At 40.0% G+C, this 19,698-nt stretch overlaps 5 protein-coding genes and 3 pseudogenes across 5 annotated transcripts; 5 read left to right on the top strand and 3 right to left on the bottom strand.

Moving 5' to 3' along the window:
* Positions 1-61: 61 nt before the first annotated feature.
* Positions 62-689, bottom strand: LOC128712728 (adult-specific cuticular protein ACP-20-like). Its single transcript, XM_053807603.1, has 2 exons — positions 675-689; positions 62-598 (listed from the first exon to the last, which is right to left on the bottom strand). The coding sequence occupies exons 1-2, from the start codon at positions 687-689 to the stop codon at positions 62-64; spliced, it is 552 nt and encodes a 183-aa protein (XP_053663578.1).
* A 4,607-nt stretch (positions 690-5,296) lies between these two features.
* Positions 5,297-5,956, top strand: LOC128713331 (cuticle protein-like). Its single transcript, XM_053808191.1, has 2 exons — positions 5,297-5,305; positions 5,402-5,956. The coding sequence occupies exons 1-2, from the start codon at positions 5,297-5,299 to the stop codon at positions 5,954-5,956; spliced, it is 564 nt and encodes a 187-aa protein (XP_053664166.1).
* A 315-nt stretch (positions 5,957-6,271) lies between these two features.
* Positions 6,272-8,519, bottom strand: LOC128712727 (cuticle protein 19-like). Its single transcript, XM_053807602.1, has 3 exons — positions 8,504-8,519; positions 6,755-6,768; positions 6,272-6,676 (listed from the first exon to the last, which is right to left on the bottom strand). Exons 1-3 carry the CDS (start codon positions 8,517-8,519, stop codon positions 6,272-6,274), a joined length of 435 nt encoding a protein of 144 aa, XP_053663577.1.
* Positions 8,520-8,653: 134 nt separating this feature from the next.
* LOC128713335 (cuticle protein 19-like) lies at positions 8,654-9,085 on the top strand. The gene is made up of 2 exons (XM_053808194.1): positions 8,654-8,662; positions 8,729-9,085. Exons 1-2 carry the CDS (start codon positions 8,654-8,656, stop codon positions 9,083-9,085), a joined length of 366 nt encoding a protein of 121 aa, XP_053664169.1.
* Positions 9,086-10,763: 1,678 nt separating this feature from the next.
* LOC128712726 (cuticle protein 19-like) lies at positions 10,764-11,211 on the bottom strand. Its single transcript, XM_053807601.1, has 2 exons — positions 11,203-11,211; positions 10,764-11,132 (listed from the first exon to the last, which is right to left on the bottom strand). Exons 1-2 carry the CDS (start codon positions 11,209-11,211, stop codon positions 10,764-10,766), a joined length of 378 nt encoding a protein of 125 aa, XP_053663576.1.
* A 1,144-nt stretch (positions 11,212-12,355) lies between these two features.
* LOC128712725 (cuticle protein 21-like) lies at positions 12,356-14,531 on the top strand (annotated as a pseudogene).
* Positions 14,532-15,879: 1,348 nt separating this feature from the next.
* LOC128712724 (cuticle protein 21-like) lies at positions 15,880-16,545 on the top strand (annotated as a pseudogene).
* A 1,348-nt stretch (positions 16,546-17,893) lies between these two features.
* LOC128712723 (cuticle protein 21-like) lies at positions 17,894-18,559 on the top strand (annotated as a pseudogene).
* The last annotated feature ends 1,139 nt before the right edge of the window (positions 18,560-19,698 follow it).

Here is a 19,698-nt window from a genome sequence, read left to right as displayed (position 1 = left end):
CGACTGGGAAAAGCCGGCAGTGTAAATAAATAAAGGAGTGTTATCGCTTTACGGTCACTTTTTACAGATGTTGATTGATGTTGCTGTAGCTGTATCCCTCCGCTTCATCGTAGCCACCGCCAGAAATGCCATGCTCCGTCTTGTACACTTGGGGATGGCTGGCATGGCCAATCTTTTTAACAACGGCATTGAATCCATTGTGCTTATCCGCAGTGTATTCCACTACGCGCTTTGTGCCGTCGGCATCATACAGGGTGTAGCCACCCTTAACGACGTCCCCATCTCGGATCTCCCACTGGCTCTTGTGGTCACCGGTGTGTATGTCCTGTACGCCGTAATCGTACTTGTACTTTGGATAAGCGTAGTGATCACTGTAGTCATAACCGTTCTCCGGGTAACCTCCATCCTGGATGGACGATTTGTAACCAACTACGCCGGCTTCACTGTATCCCGATCCAATTCCAAGCGGTTGATAGGAATCAATGGTGTTTGCACCATTCCCGAAGTATTGTGACGAATGTTTCGTTAGGATCTTGTACCCGTTGCCTGTTATATACGCACTGCCCACAGCTATCACCATCAGTAGCACTGAAGTCACCTGCAATCGATTAAATTGGCGTTAGTTGGTCACTATACATATTTACATTTACACTGCTTAAAATCGATTCATGTACCGGTATCACATTCATTTTGGTAGCGGGTCCTTTTAAAACACAACAATCACAAGTCTGTTTGGCACTGTGTCTTCTGCACTACTGATATTAACGTGTGCACGCCTTAGTTATATATACTGTTCTAAAACATATGCGTCCCTCCCATGGTAACAACCCATCTAGCAATAATGGCAGCAGCTAAACATACATGAAAAACAGTACGCGTTGCATAGCGCGTGAGAATCGTAATCTTTCCTCCGTGAATTTGTTTACACTTGCATCGAGATCGGGTCCGGAAAATTGGCAATTCTTCACCCGCGGCTCTGTCTCATCCATACGCACCACAGCTAGTAGCCGGTAAACCGGTCTGTGAATGCGTGGTATGAGCAAACAGTTCACATTGTGCTGAAACCGTTGATGCTGACATGCGCACGTCAGTGAGCCTGTGACCGGCACGAACCGGAATGTGCACGAACTTATGAGCTATGTTCGATTGCTGAAAGTGAGAACAACTCTGCCGTGTGTTGCTGTCAGCAAACAATTGGTGTCTTCTATTCACGGGTGCTAAAATGCCAAAATTGGAGCACACTAGAATGGTGTTGTACCATGTGGTACGAAATTGTTATGCAATGGTGCACCGAATATTGTTCCATTAGATTTCTTTGTGCGACCTGCAGATTTGGGTGTCAATAAATTGAAATAGTGAATAGAAAGAGATTTTTTTATTCAAAGTTCAAATTCAATTATGTGCTTCACAGAAGAAGAACAAAAAATGGTTTTTATTCATAAAAAATGGTTTGTGTTAATGTAAACAAATTTATACCTTGTCGCTAGTCGCACATGGTGAATATTTTGACTGATAGTTTTTTTCAGGATATTAAATTTTTCAAATTTGCTAAAATAATTTTCTGATGTGTAAAAAGTTTGGTTAATGAAAATGTTGAAAACGAAACCAGTGCAATGGGTGAACTCTTAGCGTATGCATTCCAGTTCTATCAACACGTTCCGTATCATGCCACCCAAATATGATTGAAACAAAATATTTCCATGGGTTCCCTAATGTGGGTGACGGTGACTCTGGTGACGCACCTAATGTAAATTAGGAATGAACAACAAAACAGTTAGTTTAAGTTGGTGCTTGCATTTTATTTTGTATTAGAAAAAGATTTTTAAAGATTGGTTTTACACGACGTAAAAACATTATTTCCACATTTTTGTGGTTATCCAGCTCGACAAGACTTAATTTCAATAGTTTTCTCTATTTATTATAACAACCTTTTTGCTAATTTAGTGTACCTCGAATGTAAGAAATGTTGTAAATGTTTGTAAATGTTTTTTTTGTGTTACCTAATGCGATTGTCAGTGCCGGAGACTTGTTTTTGCGATAACCAATCTATGATTACCAAATGTAACTATGTTTTATATTTTAAATCAATTAAGTCACATCAATTAGAGCAAGAACACATCCTTTACACATTAGCATTGATCCGTAGCTATTAACATGTATTTTTTTTTAACGAATGAGGTTTAACAAAGGTAAACCGGATTCCAACTGCATGTCTAGTTATCTTCACGCGGACAATGGCTTAATGGTTAGCAAGCAAATTAACAACGAATCATTTGCTTTTTCCCGCAGAGCGTAACCTCCATCGATTATCACCACCCATTTTCATCTCAATCGCTACTGTTATCGACCGTTTACCGAGACGATTAATGCGCTGTTTGTAACATTTTTTTGACGCTCCCAACAGCGGAATGTAATCGGTATGCCGGTGGGCATTCACTTTGTGAGATAAAGATGGGTCTATTCGATTCACCGAATTCAATCGATCGAATCACCGTTCCATGCCGGTGGGAGGCCAATTGAATTCGTCGAGTCTGCTCTTCGCAATGGATGAGAAACGATACAGATCGATTGCACAAACGGGTGCGCATAATTGCGGCAGTGATGCTGACTCTTCCTTAAAGATTGCAAATTTGGCTAAGTTTTGTGCGCCGTACGGTGGCGTCTTTTGAACCTCCTTCTCACGTATCTGTTCGCATGCGGTTAGAGGGTGTGATTTGCAAGTGCGACGAGTGCGCATAAGGGAACACTGCTATAAGTTTCTCATCAAATAGGGGCAGTTTCTTCTCGTATGCCTATGCCACTTGGTTAAACGCCGACATGAAATGGGTTCGCGTGAGATTTTTTACGCTACTGAGCAAATGTTTCCATTTAGATTAGTTTTTTCGCGAGAATAGAAGTTCATATTTACCACCTGGTTGTACTTGTGGAAATGTTTCTTTGGCTATGGGTACCTTGCACTGGGCGTGTTTGAATGGGCCGTACATTCCGGACCGCATGAGCGTGAGGGCGAAAGAGAATGAACAATAAAATGTCAATTACTTCATCGGAAAGTGAAACGATCGCCGGGGTCTGGTATTGCACCGGGAAACGATCGGTTCGGATTAAACGATCACTTGTATGGTCATAATGCACGGGCACGTGCTGCTCAGCAGGCGATGGTTAATTCGTAGATTCGTGTTAAACCTCTTTCAATTTTCGATTATGGTATTGAGGAATTGGAAGGAAAGCTGCAGTCGGGCGGGAAAGTAAGCCGGTTCAGTTATTCAACTGTAAGCTGTTATTGTCACACTACATAAAGCTGATTCATTCTCAGGCAATTTTGAACCCTTTTTTCGGTTCATTTGTACACTTCAAGCTGGAAAATAAAAACGTATGAGAGGTTGGCAAACTATGGCTAATTGATGTATTTTCCTAATTGATGGCAAATCGTAAGTTTTGATTTATATGATTTTTATTTTACTGTATGCCAGAATAATTAATTTCAATTGGTTGATCCAAGTCCCGATTTTTAAAATCTAATTTATTTTAACTTTACTTTAACTAAAGTAAAGAAAACACACCACCTACGATCTTCACAACCAACTGTGGCACGAAAATTTTATGTACTCTTAACATTTTTTTCTAATATAAAACATTTAGTCAAAATTCAGTCACTATAGGTTGTATGCCAGTAATATGATATTTGTTAAATCAAATGTTTGTAAATGCATGTGAGTAGTAGCAGTAGTCACGTAACGATCTCCAGCTAATTTAATAAGTAAGTCGTTCAATCAAACCAATCAATCAATCAAAATTGGTCGTGTTTTTGTCATTTTTTTTCTTAAAATGTATTAACTTATTGGCATATAAGATCCAAATTTATGATAAAATTATGGAAATGAATGATTCGTCGATCCTAGGTTGATTTATGCTTGATTTGTTAACTTCATGTTAATGATTCGTGTGAACGTCCAACCGTAGTTCAGTGGTTTTTTTTAGGTCCATTTTAAAAGTCGGAGGCATTATTAAACATCGCTCAAGTTGAACCAAAATGTGCTGCGATCTAGAGGATCTAGAGTCTAGCGAAAGCTTTGAACAGAATCATTTTCCGCTTGGAATAATTGCAGAAAGCATGAAGGATTTCAGTTCCTCTGGTTACACGTTTTTTTTAATGGTGCTCTGTTGTTGATTTATCAGAGAATTCCCACAAAAAACGGATGAAGCAAAGTTAAAGAGGTGTTTATTAGATAATGTTTCGAATAAAGCTCCCGAGCTTATCTCGAAGTTATTCCGATTTAGTTTGTACAAGTTAGTTAAGATGTATGTTCGAGTAAATGTTTTAATCAATAAAGACATTGATGAGCGATGAATTCCATTATAATAAGTTGGATGTGTTAACTGTCATGCTTATAAACGGAAAAAATATTGTCAATCTGCTTAAATACAAATTGATACAATGTTATCTTAGAGGAAAGGCGGAAATGTTTATCAATTTCTTCGTTCCATAAATTGGCCACAGTTATAGCACAGGATGTGTTCAATCCTGTCCTCTTGATAGCAGGAAAGCTCTGCAAGCGTCGATTAACTTATCACCCGTACAGCCGATTAAAATTAAAAGCACATACATGCAAACATCAGCAATCCGGAACAGCTACCAACACCAAGTTGTCCATTTCTCACGCTCGATTTTCATCACGATCTCATCCAATTGCACCGCTGTTTTCGACGGAGTAACGGGCAAAAGAATGTAGCGAGTAAAGAAATAAAAAATAACCAAACTCACTCTCAACGTCATCGAAGCAGTTCGGCGTGGGTTCAATTGTGTGTAAGCTTTCTTGCGCTCGATGGCATCGGTTCCGCGTCACAAATCGATTGTAACAGAGCGCTAATTAAATTACTGTAACTACTACCGAAAGCAACGGGCTGCCTTTCTCTCACCCTCGCCGAGATCAGGCGACTTGAATGCGATACAGTAATTTCTTTTCGGTTTTATTTTTATGTAACGCGTCTGCTGTTGTGCTACGATCGACACTGCAAGCTGGCTTTGGTTCCAAAATCGGGAGCATGTTGTTGGGCCTCAGTGAGATTACTTAGCTTAACTCTGCGGGGCTTAGTGGAAGGCTCTTAATTTAGCGCTCTTTCTCCCGGTCGATTAACCGTTTTCACCCTTTAAGACAACGTTGGTTGTATATAAAGTGATCTCAAGTGGTACAGTCAGTACCATTCAATCGACAGCGATCGAACAATAGACATCCTGGTTCACGTGTACAGGGAGCGTTCAGTGTTGCAGTGTTTCAGTGAAAGTGTTTGAAGAAAGATGTTCCGAGTGAGTGTTATCATGCGGTGTCAGAGTGCAGTGATATGTTACGAGTGTTCTGATTAGAACTCCATCATTAACATGGTCCTTTTCTTCGTTTGTTAGTTTGTTAGCTGCTTTGCCTTGGTGGCTGTTGCTACGGCTGCCTACATCCCATCCCATGGTAATGGACATTCCAACTCGAAACATGCGGTCAGAAAGATTTTCCATCATGTTGCTGAAGATGAACCGAAGGAGGCATCGATGGAACATCATCATCATCATCACGAAGAACAGGATCATTTCGTCGACTACTATGCTCCTATCAACTACAAGTTCGAGTACGGCGTAAAGGATCCACACACTGGTGATCATAAGACGCACTGGGAGGAACGTGATGGAGATGTGGTGAAAGGTGCATATACCATTCTGGATGCCGATGGTAGTTCCAGGTTGGTCGAGTATACGGCTGATCCTCACCATGGGTTCAATGCGGTGGTTAAGAAGATCGAACACTCGCATATCCCGAAGAAGGAACATCACGTAACGCCGGCACATGAGGAACCCCAGGAAGAGCATCACCATCATCAGGCTGATGAGCAGGTGTCTCATAAGCACCAGCACCACTATCACTACCAAGCACCTGAACATCATGGTTATGGGCATGGCAAGGGCTACTAAGGAGGAATGTTCTTCAATATCTGCAGCATCCTGGCCCTGTGTACCTGAAAAAGGGTTGTAGTTTGTTTGTAAGCATTAACTGTAACTGTACTTGTACTGGTTTCCAAATACACCCAAAGACTGTAAACGCGTTTCATACATATCAGTGGTTAGTGTTCATTTTTCACAAAAAGAAATCCTCTTGTAGCTGTCAAATATCGAAAGTCATTCAATAATGTGGGTAATTTGCAAGGACAACAACATATTTATTCAGAAACAATCATCTTCTAACAGGTTTGGAATTAAAATTCATCATATATACGATCGTCAAACAATTTAAAAATGCTGATCAAGTTTGCTGTAGCTATATCCTGCACCATGGCCGTGTCCTCCGTAGTAGCCACCATGGTGTCCGTACACCTGCGGGTGATAAGCATGTCCCACTCGCTTCACATGAGCCTGGAAGCCGTTGTGCTTGTCGGACGAGTACTCGACCACTCGCTCAGTTCCGTCGGCCTCATGCAGGGTGTAGGCTCCCTTGACGACATCTCCATCCCGATGTTCCCACTGGCTCTTGTGGTCACCGGTGTGGGGATCCTTCACACCATACTCGAACTTGTAGCTGGGATGCGAATAGTAATCATGATGGCCATGGTGTTCAGCACCGTATCCGAATCCAGCTCCACCCCAGTATTGGGCCGATGCAACCACAGCCAGACAGGCAACAGTTAGGACGATGATCTGAAGGGATATTAATCAAAAGATGGTTTACAGTAGAGTTTCCAAGCTTGGAATACATAGTTATGAATGTGCCATTACCTTGTACATCTTTGCTAATGTATTTGGGATAGTTTGCTTTTGCTGCTACTTGTAAGAACGGTGAACTGCCGAATGATGCTCTTTGCTCAACTAACACAGGGTATTTATATTGTCGTGGCTCGCTCAACCGACAGTTGACAGTTGAGTTCCATGCGAAATAAAATATTGACTAATTAACACCGAGAAACAGTGGTCAGGCCCTTAAAAAATAAGCAATCGTTACGATTTCGCTAATTTGAGGTTCAGTTCTGTGACATGACGATTGGTCATGGTATGCGACAGCTAGAATTCGTGGGCGTAGCTAGCAAAACGTTTCATGGCTACAGCAGTCAGTCAAACGAGCAGCATGTCTATGGTTCGTACGCAAACTATAGCACCAAACGGTTGTCGATGCGTTCAACGTTTTTCTCTCCTATTTCTTCATTGACCAAAGGCGTCTGAAGCAATATGGTTTGACCAAGACGGTAAGATTGTTTTGCCTTCGAAAACCATCGCCCAAGGTTAGCCGAGGCGAAAATCCTAATTTTCACCTTACGTGAATTATGACCTTGTTCGGTGGTTAGTTGGTTGGCTGGTTTTTGGGTGTTATGCTGCATGCTTTGCTTGAATGTGATTTTTTAGCGAAATGAAACCTTGAAATGAAAATGATCGGATAACATGAATGGAAGCTGAAAAATAACGTATAAGACATCAAGATTTTGTGCACTGTGAAAGGGAGATTGAAATGAGATGGCTTATGCCTAAACAAACTGCGATCGCTATTGGAATGGTCGAGAGGTAAAGAGGAATTGGTAAATATTTGCCATAGCAGCAGGGATGTTACGCGTAGTAAACTGGGCATAAAATTGGATCAGATTATTTTTCATGTTAACAAATTATGTTGGTTTTGGGAATGCGATGTGTGTAGGCCACGTTCAACCAACAGAATGAATATGGGTGTTAATGTTAATACATGAGAAGAGCATAAATGAAATCTTCCCTAACCGTGTACTAGAAATGTCAATAAAACAAATAAAAGTCCGTAAAGTGCATAGAGCCCATTTTATCATGAAAATCGTGGAAATTGTAAGGTTCAATTGCTTATAATTTGTTTCGTTTTGTGTTTTTTTGATGATTTTTGTTTTGTCTATATCTTTCAATAATGTGCGGCAACTTTTTTTCTGTTGCAATGGTTAATTACAACTATTATGTTTTATGCGTATTACAAATATTATGTTTTATAATTGTTGCATGCCGCAAATGAAATAAAATAAAAACAGAAGAGTTAAATTAATTTTCTCTGCTATTACCGCTCTGACTTATTATTTATTTTTTCTCTTGCTTCAAATTTTTTTTCTGTAAGTAAAACGGAATGTTTAAATGTGCTTTAGTCGGTCTGCTAGTAATGCTTTATTTTACTGATTATAATACAATTAATGTTGTCTAATTTCCTGTAAATCTATTTAGATAAGAACTTTTTTGGAAACTTAATAATTTGTAGATAGGATAGAAAATTGTAGAGAATAGCTAAAATTTACCAAAAAAATTTATACGTAACGTAAACAATATTGCCTTGGTCAACAAGGATTAAACAAGAATAAAATTGCAACGGGAATAAAATGGTTGTATGTCATGTTTAAAGGCAAAATATTCCACAATGATGTACTTTAAAGTCACACCCGTTGTTCACTTTTTGAAGCAATAATTTAGCAAAAACAATTCGGTTCCACTTCTAACGAAGTCATACACGCGATGGTACTAGTTCATTACGTAGGGAAGCTACCATGTTTGACCGCACTAGCTGTTATCCTTTCACTGGTATGGTGTCTGCAGGTATATAAAAACGAACCAGAATTGGTAGTGTCATCATTCAGTTTTTGTTTGCCACAGTAAAACATTCTAGCCAACCGCCCCAACAAAATGTTCAAGGTACGCGTTTGAGCGGCACTGTTTTTTAATAGGCACTAATTTATCTATTTTTCCTATTTTTGTTAGCTTTTCTTTGCTCTGATTGTGTTGGCCGCGGCAGCGTTTGCTGTTGATGATTTCTACGCATATCCCAGCTACAAGTTCGAGTATGGCGTGAAGGATCCCCACACCGGTGACCACAAGAGCCAGTGGGAACATCGGGATGGAGATGTCGTCAAGGGAGCTTACACCCTGCATGAGGCCGACGGAACTGAGCGAGTGGTCGAGTACTCGTCCGACAAGCACAACGGCTTCCAGGCTCATGTGAAGCGAGTGGGTCATGCCCATCACCCGGAAGTCTACGGACACCATGAGGGTGGATATAGTGGTTCTTATGGCCATGGATTCGGTCACAGTTACAGCAAGCTTTTCAAGTATAATTAATGTATTGTATTCAAACTCGAAATTAAATGAAAACTAAATTCGATACATTGTATTAAACATCATGCAAAAGTAGTTTCGTTATTTTTACTTTTTTTCATAACAATCGTGTTACATTTCCTCTTCATCGGCACAACAGCCTCATGAGGTTTTTGGACTGCCATTTCTGGCTTTCTGTGACTTAATTGACCCGTACCTGGTTATTCAGCTCTGCGTACGGAGGATTGGGCCCGATGGGATTTTGGTCCGGTCCGTTCGTGTGAAGACCGGCGCCGCTACCATGCACCATGCTACCATTGCACTATCGACGAACTAACTATCGTTCGGTGAACTAGGCTCACCAAGCTAAGGTGATGTAATACACCTGCACCGGCCTACACCGGAAGACCCAGTCTGTAAAGTCCATTTGGATCGTTCATATGGATAAAAGAGGCGTGATAGATTCAAATAGAGATTGAGTGATGGTACTGATGCGTCTACCAGAATGGCCTGGTTATTGGATTGACAGTCGGCGGCATTTGACTCTTGTAGCAGTCCCAGTACGTAAGTACGTAAGTAAGTCCTACGATGATGGAGCATCACAATTCGTTTCTTCATATTAAGTCTAATTTATGCCTATTAGCATTAACATTATACGATTAGCTAAATCGCATATTAAATGATAGTTAGAGCTGAACTGGTTTTTAATCATTTTATTGGTTTTCGCATGACATGCGATAAATTGTACAATTTATATAAATTTATTAGTTAGATTTCAAGTTCTCCACTTGCACGTCGAGTTTGATAAGTTTCAAACGTATCGTAAAACACTCATAAAGTACTGCCGAAAACCGTCTGTACTTGATCGATACTATAAGATATCATGCCCGTCTTATGTTGTGTTAAGATCAATATTCAAAAGGAGTGTGTATTTCATAGATTTTCATAGTAGAGTCGAATAAGCCGTAAAATAGATTGTTGTTTAATTTAAGCTTGAATGAATACTGCTTTGAACAACTTAAAAGTTAATTCAATTTCAATTTTAAATGATTCTGAGTGTTGTGAAAACAACGCGTCAATGTAGTGGTGCGCACGCGGTGACAGCGAAGGTTACTGCAGTAATAAGTTCACCGTTTGATGAAATGTCAAGCGAGATAGGATCATGACGAAACAGTGTGCGAGTCGACATTGGAGAAAGATGATGGCCGTTAGGAGAGCGGAAAATTGTATAAATAGGGGGTGAAAGGGACGATTTCGTTCTTTTCCAAACTAAGCGGCAATAAAGACCAATTTGTGGTTGCTAACGATTAGCACAACCGACAAAACCTTTTTTCGCCGTTACTTTTACAACACTGAGTTTGACAAAAGGGAAGCCAACAGCGTCTAGTGCTACCATCTATTTGTTCATACCCTAGCTTAACGATTATTATACACATTTTTGCTTGAATAATTTTGAAAAGCGGCAAATAAATTCTAGAATGTTAAATCTACAAATAACAAAAGAAAGTTGTTGAAACCAACTGCTCCTTTCGTTCACTCTCGGTATACCCGGTATACCAAGTACGATTTCGGTTTTTTCTATAATTAAAAAAAGCCCAATTTGTTATGTTTTGAAGAGATGAGGAAATGAAATTTTATTTACACAGATAAGATCACAGTGGCAGTCGAAGATGATGGTAAAAGATCACAATGCTCTGATTTCTCAATGGTGTTGGTTTAGCTTAGCATAGCTGCTGGCATGTCCATGACCGTGTCCACCGTACGAGTGTCCACCCTCATGGTGTCCGTAGACTTCCGGGTGATGGGCATGACCCACTCGCTTCACATGAGCCTGGAAGCCGTTGTGCTTGTCGGACGAGTACTCGACCACTCGCTCAGTTCCGTCGGCCTCATGTAGGGTGTAAGCTCCCTTGACGACATCTCCATCCCGATGTTCCCACTGGCTCTTGTGGTCACCGGTGTGGGGATCCTTCACTCCATACTCGAACTTGTAGCTAGGATGCGAATGGTAGTCATGATGTTCATGACCGTATCCAAAAACGGCAACGGCCATGGCGAGAATCAGAGCAATCTGGAATGAAACGATGATAAAATGTTAAAGCTACATTGTGCTCAGTACTCCGTGTCCTAACCGAACTTACCTTGATCATTTTGTCTTGAATGGTTTGATTTAAGCTGCAACTGTGGCTGTCGAGCGCTAGTCGAGTACTGATGTCATGTTGTCTCGCGAGCAAAGGTTTTATACTCGAGCGGTGACCATTGTTGGGATACGACTACGCTCACCCAAAAACCGAATTGTGGTTGATAATTTCCTCTTTGCGCAGCCACCTTGCTCGCTTGAGGGAAAACTCGCCGCACCCACCCAATGACGGGTGACGAAATCGTTAAATTAGCTGCACTTTCCTGCTCCAACGATGTGGACACGCAGCACGAGCTAGCAAGGTTATACGAGCAGGCGAGCCGACGATCAAACCGTGCATTTACCGGCTTTTGACGGTTTGAGAAGGGACTTGCAAATTTGAGTGGCGATAAATGTGAAACTGAAGTGAACACTTTTGAAAAGATTGAATTTGTGAAAAATGTTGAGAGTTTAGAGCGTATGACATGCGGAATAGAGCAGTTTGCGAAAATAAGAAATGGTTTTGCAGGTATTAGTGAAGACATCGCACGACCATTTTTGATCTCTCACTTCCTGTTCGTGGTACGCCCGAAAGCAGGTCGATAGATTATAGACATGTGAAAACACATCTGCTAACGTGCATCGACTGTGCGTTTTAGTTCGATTTGGAGGAGTTGGTGGTAATTGGGTAAATCCATGCTTGTTCGACCGTTAAATCAAAACACGTGTATGGCAAGGGCTCAACCTGCCCCGCATCGGTTGGGTATATGTATTGATGAATTACACAGTCGTGGTTGGATAGGCTTCACTAAGGGTTTTTCGTTTTAGTGTAGGTATAAGGCGCGTGCCACTACTTTTCAATTTTATGCCTGTAATGATAATTATGATTTGTTTGAAAACAAAATTCAATAACAAACTTGATCATTGTAGGGTGAAATGCAGGAGAGAAGAGATTATGATCGTCCTGGACTTAAGCTATAAATGTGAATGATATGTTGATTGCAAACAACATATCCTCTTCAACTCCTGGAGGACTAACAACGCAAATACATAATAATGCTTTGGATACTAAGCGATGAACAAGCCAAAACAGGAAACAAATAACTTTTATTTGCAATTCGGTTCTTTTTATTACTGCTGCGGTACCAGTGGTTGCTGCAAGCAATACGAACATCATGACTACCATTTGCATCCCAGCTACAAGTTCGAGTATGGAGTGAAGGATCCCCACACCGGTGACCACAAGAGCCAGTGGGAACATCGGGATGGAGATGTCGTCAAGGGAGCTTACACCCTGCATGAAGCTGTTACAACTGATTTACTTCTCTTACGTTTTCTACATAATCGAATAGTCAGTCCTGGCTACGGGTTAATGAGTGTTGATATTTGTGTTGTCGTGTGTGTTGTCTAAGTCCACTTAACTACCTATTAGTTCATCGTTTTTCATTTGGATAGTTGTCGGTAACCGAAATGTTAATGTATTTCGATGTATGTTTGATGTTTTATGATGGACACATGATTATGATTCATTTATAAGTTACGATTTTCTCATGCATAGTATTGTTGGATTTTACAATTAGACATATGAAGAGAGATCAAAGTAGGAAGCAGAATGAACAAAAATTGAATGAACGCATCACAGCTGTGCAAACATCAATTATTCAATTCCACACTTGGCTGTAAGACTTTCAATTATTTTATTTCATTATCAACCTAGTACTATTTGTGAGATGATGGTATGATGATGGTACACCTTTATGTGCTACATCAGAACAAACTTTACATTGGAGCTACTGCACTAGTTGTTCCGGTTTCATTGAATTTCTAACAGAGCATTGTTTTTGGTGTTAATTGGGTCCACAGCAAGAGATGCATGAATTTTTGCATTTATGTTTTTTTCCGTTAGAACAGACAGGCCATATCGGCTTCTGTTACCACGTAGCCTGAAAGTTAGTCCCAGTTTCGTCTAGGTTCTATCATGTGAAGACCGACATCGCATCGCGCCGCATATCTATTCTTTTGTAGGCAAAATATTTTAAAACATTGCAGGCAAAGTAAAAATCACATAAAAACGCCTAAACAACTAAATATTTCTGGGGTTCAAAGTTTCGTGTTTGTGTTGTTCAAGCTACACCACTTTAGTTGTGTACACTGGTTTGAAGTACCATCATAGCTTTGAGAAATATTTGACTTCACTGATTTCAAATTACGTGTTATTTATTTTATTTATTTAATAACAGATTTTTGAGTTTCAACTTAATGTATTGTTCTAAGATGTCTTGCAAAACTAAATTAAATCAATTTATTTTGCAAACACGTTTACTACCAACCACAGAATCTCCCAATGTTCTGAGTTATGCATCAACGAACGAGGATTGCAAGTATTTCAACTTTCTTATGGTAGTTTAATATATTCAACATTTGACGAGCCCGACTTGTGACTTGTAACTGGTTTATTTCGGTTTTAAACTGCTATTATTTAGTCATACAATGTAATGCAGAATGAACACATGTTTCCAAATGCAGGATGAAAAACTAATGATTTTTCGACACAACTTACATATTTTCAATGGTGTATATCGACAAAGGATTAGTTATAAAGAATTTGTTGGGGAAATTTGTCATTTATTAGTCAGAATTAGAATTAGTCAAGAAACATTTAATTTATTACATGTATTACATAAAAGCCGAAATTGTGGTGAAAATACACCATCGATCGAATCAATGCACGACATTGAGGGGTTCATTTCATATGTCGTGCATTTCCTTTAATTTCCACGCCCACATCCAAGGTCAACCTATAACATGCCAACCATAACCCAATGAAAGGCATACACGCATTCATGCCCTACTCCTTTCAAAGCATATTTAAGCGAGCATATTCAACCCAAATGCTAACAGTCGATCACCAGCCATCGCTCCATCTGCATCCAGTAGCCCACAAACCAAAGAAAACTTCCCAAAATGATGAAGATCACGTTTGCCGCCCTCGCCCTTCTGGCCGTCGCCGTTGCTGCTTACGAGCACGAGGACTATCATTCGCATCCCAGCTACAAGTTCGAGTATGGCGTGAAGGATCCCCACACCGGTGACCACAAGAGCCAGTGGGAACATCGGGATGGAGATGTCGTCAAGGGAGCTTACACCCTGCATGAGGCCGACGGAACTGAGCGAGTGGTCGAGTACTCGTCCGACAAGCACAACGGCTTCCAGGCTCATGTGAAGCGAGTGGGTCATGCCCATTATCCGGAAGTCTACGGACACCATGAGGGTGGACACTCGTACGGTGGACACGGTCATGGACATGCCAGCAGCTACGCCAACGGCAACCTGTATCAGCACCATCATTAGAGAACATTTGTGAAGATCTGTGATCGTTCCATACGTTGATGTTTGAAATCATGGAAAATAAAGCATAGAATAGTTAATGACTAAATAATGTACATTTTTCTGCAAAAATCGTTAGATATCCGAAATTTGCAAAATTAAGGTGCATTAGTTTTTGTTTTGTTTTGTGAAACATAACTTTGTATGAATTTAAATTACTCATGTTTTTTATAATTAGTCATGAGTACATGGGAATCTTTGTTGCTGACGAGATGTTGCTAAGTTGTTTGAAATAGGAAATAGACAATGAAAAGAAATCGTGTTTTGTTTTGTAGTATTCTGTAGCAAACATTTTCCGACATGGGACACATGAAAGTTGATCTCTGGCTGAATTCCTCCAAAAACATAATTTCAAAACTGAACAATATTAAAGCGATTTTATGGCCTCATTCTTCGTAAACTCCGCAAGTCTTGAATCGAATCTAATCTAAAATGACATGTTTTGCAGTGAATTACTATAAAGCTACATGTTAAAATGATGCGCAATGCAAATTCTGCGATATCCTTGAACGTTCTAACTGAAGTTATAGCTTATCGCATTGCATTGTTAGGCATCAAGGAGGTTTCACAATTACGCGAAGCAAAGGAATCTAAAATACAAGCTCAAGCGGTACATAGAAAGGCTAAGCTAGAGAAAAGCATATGCACTGCAAACTTATTTTCAATCAACAACGTCAACATAAAATACTGAGATCGTTCAGAACAAAGAGAGTTTTGAGACCCCCGTATTTTGCAAGAAATTCTAGGACACACCGTCAGCGATATGTTGATTTAGTACCGAATGTAGTAAAAACGTAACTGAGGTCAATCAACATCATCTAACTACGTATGCGTACACACTATAATATTTTGGAATGTTGATAGAATATAAAATAACTCAAACTCAAATGCAAGACTGAAACGTGAAATTTTCCCGAGTTACAGTTAAAATCTCCTTTATTTATCAACCTAGTTCTAAATAGGATCTCATCAGGGTACTTCGCCCTCCTTCCAACACTTCTGATGTTGCTGAATCTCTCGATATAGCAAACATATTTCGGGCAGAACCCTACATTTTTCAACTTACGGGCAAGCAACGTAATTCGCAAGTCATGTCTTCGCTGAAGGAGGTTGCTCGCTAACAATTCGTAATAGTCAGGTTATGGCAAGAGTAAGTGAGAATTTAGAGAACATAAGAATGGATAAAATGTTGCTCTTTGAATGATGCATATCTCCTTAAAAATGTTTTTCGTGTAAGCTCGGCATCGTGATTTGAAAATATATAAGTAGAAAACAGAATGAATGTTATTGGACCCAATTGACTTAACGTAAAATGTATTTAAACAGCCACCAACCAACCAAGTAAGAAAAACAGTCGTATGACAAATGGTTCAAAAATGGACCAGTTATTTTGTTAAATGTTCAATAACCTCACGCGTGGTCAGATTACAACATGGTAACCAAGCCCCAATGAAAGGCATACACGCATTCATGCCCTACTCCTTTCAAAGCATATTTAAGCGAGCATATTCAACCCAAATGCTAACAGTCGATCACCAGCCATCGCTCCATCTGCATCCAGTAGCCCACAAACCAAAGAAAACTTCCCAAAATGATGAAGATCACGATTGCCGCCCTCGCCCTTCTGGCCGTCGCCGTTGCTGCTTACGAGCACGAGGACTATCATTCGCATCCCAGCTACAAGTTCGAGTATGGAGTGAAGGATCCCCACACCGGTGACCACAAGAGCCAGTGGGAACATCGGGATGGAGATGTCGTCAAGGGAGCTTACACCCTGCATGAGGCCGACGGAACTGAGCGAGTGGTCGAGTACTCGTCCGACAAGCACAACGGCTTCCAGGCTCATGTGAAGCGAGTGGGTCATGCCCATCATCCGGAAGTCTACGGACACCATGAGGGTGGACACTCGTACGGTGGACACGGTCATGGACATGCCAGCAGCTACGCCAACGGCAACCTGTATCAGCACCATCATTAGAGAACATTTGTGAAGATCTGTGATCGTTCCATACGTTGATGTTTGAAATCATGGAAAGTAAAGCATAGAATAGTTAATGACTAAATAATGTACATTTTTTTGCAAAAATCGTTAGATATCCGAAATTTGCAAAATTAAGGTGCATTAGTTTTTGTTTTGTTTTGTGAAACATAACTTTGTATGAATTTAAATTACTCATGTTTTTTATAATTAGTCATGAGTACATGGGAATCTTTGTTGCTGACGAGATGTTGCTAAGTTGTTTGAAATAGGAAATAGACAATGAAAAGAAATCGTGTTTTGTTTTGTAGTATTCTGTAGCAAACATTTTCCGACATGGGACACATGAAAGTTGATCTCTGGCTGAATTCCTCCAAAAACATAATTTCAAAACTGAACAATATTAAAGCGATTTTATGGCCTCATTCTTCGTAAACTCCGCAAGTCTTGAATCGAATCTAATCTAAAATGACATGTTTTGCAGTGAATTACTATAAAGCTACATGTTAAAATGATGCGCAATGCAAATTCTGCGATATCCTTGAACGTTCTAACTGAAGTTATAGCTTATCGCATTGCATTGTTAGGCATCAAGGAGGTTTCACAATTACGCGAAGCAAAGGAATCTAAAATACAAGCTCAAGCGGTACATAGAAAGGCTAAGCTAGAGAAAAGCATATGCACTGCAAACTTATTTTCAATCAACAACGTCAACATAAAATACTGAGATCGTTCAGAACAAAGAGAGTTTTGAGACCCCCGTATTTTGCAAGAAATTCTAGGACACACCGTCAGCGATATGTTGATTTAGTACCGAATGTAGTAAAAACGTAACTGAGGTCAATCAACATCATCTAACTACGTATGCGTACACACTATAATATTTTGGAATGTTGATAGAATATAAAATAACTCAAACTCAAATGCAAGACTGAAACGTGAAATTTTCCCGAGTTACAGTTAAAATCTCCTTTATTTATCAACCTAGTTCTAAATAGGATCTCATCAGGGTACTTCGCCCTCCTTCCAACACTTCTGATGTTGCTGAATCTCTCGATATAGCAAACATATTTCGGGCAGAACCCTACATTTTTCAACTTACGGGCAAGCAACGTAATTCGCAAGTCATGTCTTCGCTGAAGGAGGTTGCTCGCTAACAATTCGTAATAGTCAGGTTATGGCAAGAGTAAGTGAGAATTTAGAGAACATAAGAATGGATAAAATGTTGCTCTTTGAATGATGCATATCTCCTTAAAAATGTTTTTCGTGTAAGCTCGGCATCGTGATTTGAAAATATATAAGTAGAAAACAGAATGAATGTTATTGGACCCAATTGACTTAACGTAAAATGTATTTAAACAGCCACCAACCAACCAAGTAAGAAAAACAGTCGTATGACAAATGGTTCAAAAATGGACCAGTTATTTTGTTAAATGTTCAATAACCTCACGCGTGGTCAGATTACAACATGGTAACCAAGCCCCAATGAAAGGCATACACGCATTCATGCCCTACTCCTTTCAAAGCATATTTAAGCGAGCATATTCAACCCAAATGCTAACAGTCGATCACCAGCCATCGCTCCATCTGCATCCAGTAGCCCACAAACCAAAGAAAACTTCCCAAAATGATGAAGATCACGATTGCCGCCCTCGCCCTTCTGGCCGTCGCCGTTGCTGCTTACGAGCACGAGGACTATCATTCGCATCCCAGCTACAAGTTCGAGTATGGAGTGAAGGATCCCCACACCGGTGACCACAAGAGCCAGTGGGAACATCGGGATGGAGATGTCGTCAAGGGAGCTTACACCCTGCATGAGGCCGACGGAACTGAGCGAGTGGTCGAGTACTCGTCCGACAAGCACAACGGCTTCCAGGCTCATGTGAAGCGAGTGGGTCATGCCCATCATCCGGAAGTCTACGGACACCATGAGGGTGGACACTCGTACGGTGGACACGGTCATGGACATGCCAGCAGCTACGCCAACGGCAACCTGTATCAGCACCATCATTAGAGAACATTTGTGAAGATCTGTGATCGTTCCATACGTTGATGTTTGAAATCATGGAAAGTAAAGCATAGAATAGTTAATGACTAAATAATGTACATTTTTTTGCAAAAATCGTTAGATATCCGAAATTTGCAAAATTAAGGTGCATTAGTTTTTGTTTTGTTTTGTGAAACATAACTTTGTATGAATTTAAATTACTCATGTTTTTTATAATTAGTCATGAGTATATGGGAATCTTTGTTGCTGACGAGATGTTGCTGAGTTGTTTGAAATAGGAAATAGACAATGAAAAGAAATCGTGTTTTGTTTTGTAGTATTCTGTAGCAAACATTTTCCGACATGGGACACATGAAAGTTGATCTCTGGCTGAATTCCTCCAAAAACATAATTTCAAAACTGAACAATATTAAAGCGATTTTATGGCCTCATTCTTCGTAAACTCCGCAAGTCTTGAATCGAATCTAATCTAAAATGACATGTTTTGCAGTGAATTACTATAAAGCTACATGTTAAAATGATGCGCAATGCAAATTCTGCGATATCCTTGAACGTTCTAGCTGAAGTTATAGCTTATCGCATTGCATTGTTAGGCATCAAGGAGGTTTCACAATTACGCGAAGCAAAGGAATCTAAAATACAAGCTCAAGCGGTACATAGAAAGGCTAAGCTAGAGAAAAGCATATGCACTGCAAACTTATTTTCAATCAACAACGTCAACATAAAATACTGAGATCGTTCAGAACAAAGAGAGTTTTGAGACCCCCGTATTTTGCAAGAAATTCTAGGACACACCGTCAGCGATATGTTGATTTAGTACCGAATGTAGTAAAAACGTAACTGAGGTCAATCAACATCATCTTACTACCTATGCGTACACAATATAATATTTTGGAATGTTGATAGAATATAAAATAACTCAAACTCAAATGCAAGACTGAAACGTGAAATTTTCCCGAGTTACAGTTAAAATCTCCTTTATTTATCAACCTAGTTCTAAATATAATCTCATCAGGGTACTTCGCCCTCCTTCCAACACTTCTGATGTTGCTGAATCTCTCGATATAGCAAACATATTTCGGGCAGAACCCTACATTTTTCAACTTACGGGCAAGCAACGTAATTCGCAAGCCATGTCTTCGCTA

Source organism: Anopheles marshallii, chromosome 3 (genome assembly GCF_943734725.1).
Source record: "Anopheles marshallii chromosome 3, idAnoMarsDA_429_01, whole genome shotgun sequence".
In the NCBI taxonomy this organism is placed as follows: domain Eukaryota; kingdom Metazoa; phylum Arthropoda; class Insecta; order Diptera; family Culicidae; genus Anopheles; species Anopheles marshallii.
Note: the sequence above shows the minus strand (reverse complement) of the source record. Positions and strands in the feature narration are given on the sequence as shown.